We start from the raw sequence: 1,903 nt of genomic DNA on the forward strand, positions 1-1,903 counted from the left end.
AAAAAAAAAAAAAAAAATAGCCAGGCATAGTGGCGTGCCCCTGTAATCCCAGCTACTCGGGAGGCTGAGACAGAAGAATGGCATGAACCTGGGAGGCGGAGCTTGCAGTGAGCCAGGATCGTACCACTGCACTCCAGCCTGCGTGACAGAGCAAGACTCCATCTCAAACAACGAAAAAAAAAGAAATTCTGTCAACACAGGTGAAACACATTCTAGAAAACACTGATTGTTAGGCTCATAACCACAAGCTTAGGAATTTCAAAGTTAGGTTTACTTTGAGGAAAAGAGAGCTTACACCAAAAATGAAATTTGAAACAACTGCGCTCTCCCTCTCCAGGCCCACGCAATTAGCGGAACACACTGAATTTCAGCAAGATTCCATGCCTCCTCTCCACACCTGGCTTCCTCATCCTGCAGAGCTCACAAGACAAAAGGCAGTTCCTGAAACTGTCTTCATCCTCAGTGTAAGACTCCAGGCCACTAACAAATTCTTCTATTATCTTAATAAGGAGATTTAAAAAATAAAAAAGAATAAATTTTTAGTTTAATATTTGCTGTTAAAAATCATTTTAGCCCACTCAACTTTATACCAGTGTCCTTAAATTCCAAATTCTAGAGTTATGCTGGCACAAGCAAAAATACCAGGGGAAAAATACATACTTTGGGATAGGAAGGGTGTCTCTTCAGGGTCTGAAAGAGCTTCTTTTGGAAAGCTATTTGGTCCACAGCTATGCAGAAAAAAGAAGAGCTGGTCACCAGTTTCCTACCATAGTTTTCCTTCTCTAAAAACCCGTTTCTTCCTGATAAAACCAATAAAAATATTTTTGACTCTCTTTCAATCACAAATAAAATCTTTTTTCTTTTTTTTGAGGTGGACTCTTGCTCTTGTCACCCAGGCTGGAGTGCAGTGGGGTGATCTTGCCTCACTGGAACCTCCGCCTCCCAGGTTCAAGTGATTCTCCTGCCTCAGCCTCCCAAGTAGCTGTTACTACTGGCACCCGCCACCACGCCTGGCTAATTTTTTTCTATTTTTAGTAGAGATGGGGTTTCACTGTATTATCCAGCATGGTGTCGACATCCTGACCCCGTGATCCGCCTGCCTCAGCCTCCCAAAGTGCTGGGATTATAGGCGTGAGTCACCGCACCCGGCCTAGACTCAAATCTTCTAAACCTACATAAAAGACTTAGCTTTGATAGCAGATAGCCACTAAGTGCTCTAAAAAAGACCTGCCATAACCTTAGCAAGATAGAATAATCTGTTCCCCCAAAACACAATCTTACATGGCTCTATAAATTTTCTTTTGAAATTACTCTGACACTGATATAGTTGCTTTCTGGATATTTATTTTTTCATAAGAAAACAAAAGAAATAATAGTATATAACATTTTTTCTAATGAAAGGATTAGAAATGCTTTACTTAACAGGTAGCAATGAGGACCAAAGACTGTACCATTTTCTTTTTCTTTTTCCTTTTTTTTTGAGACGGAGTCTCACTCTGTCACCTAGGCTGGAGTGCAGTGGCGTGATCTTGGCTCACTGCAACCTCCACCTCCCGGGTTCAAGCAATTCTCCTGACTCAGGCGCCTGAGTAGCTGGGACTACAGACGCACGCCGCCATGCCCAGCTAATTTTTTGTATTTTAGTAGAGACATGTTGCTCAGGTTGGTCAGGAATTCCTGAGTTCAGACAGTCTGCCCGCCTCGGCCTCCCAAAGTGCTGGGATTTATAAGCGTGAACCACCATGTGCGGCCTGGCTGTACCATTTTCTAAAAAGCAATTTCAACTTTGTCTCAAGATGGATGGTCCTGTCATTTCTAATCTTCATTGCCTCTGTTTAGAAAACCCATGATTGGCCAGGTGCAGTGGCTCACACCTGTAATCCCAGCACTTTGGGAGGCCGAG

The 1,903-nt window shown here is 42.9% G+C and overlaps 1 protein-coding gene across 1 annotated transcript in view; it reads right to left on the reverse strand.

Moving 5' to 3' along the window:
* Positions 1–1,903, reverse strand: part of LOC105552828 (Fanconi anemia group D2 protein-like) — a 119,154-nt gene that overhangs the window by 103,011 nt on the left and 14,240 nt on the right. The window contains exon 3 of the mRNA XM_011998598.1: positions 661–728. Within this exon, the coding sequence (XP_011853988.1) occupies positions 661–728 (68 nt within the window). The remainder of the gene's footprint in view (positions 1–660; positions 729–1,903) is intronic.

Source organism: Mandrillus leucophaeus, unplaced genomic scaffold (genome assembly GCF_000951045.1).
Source record: "Mandrillus leucophaeus isolate KB7577 unplaced genomic scaffold, Mleu.le_1.0 Scaffold576, whole genome shotgun sequence".
NCBI lineage: Eukaryota > Metazoa > Chordata > Mammalia > Primates > Cercopithecidae > Mandrillus > Mandrillus leucophaeus.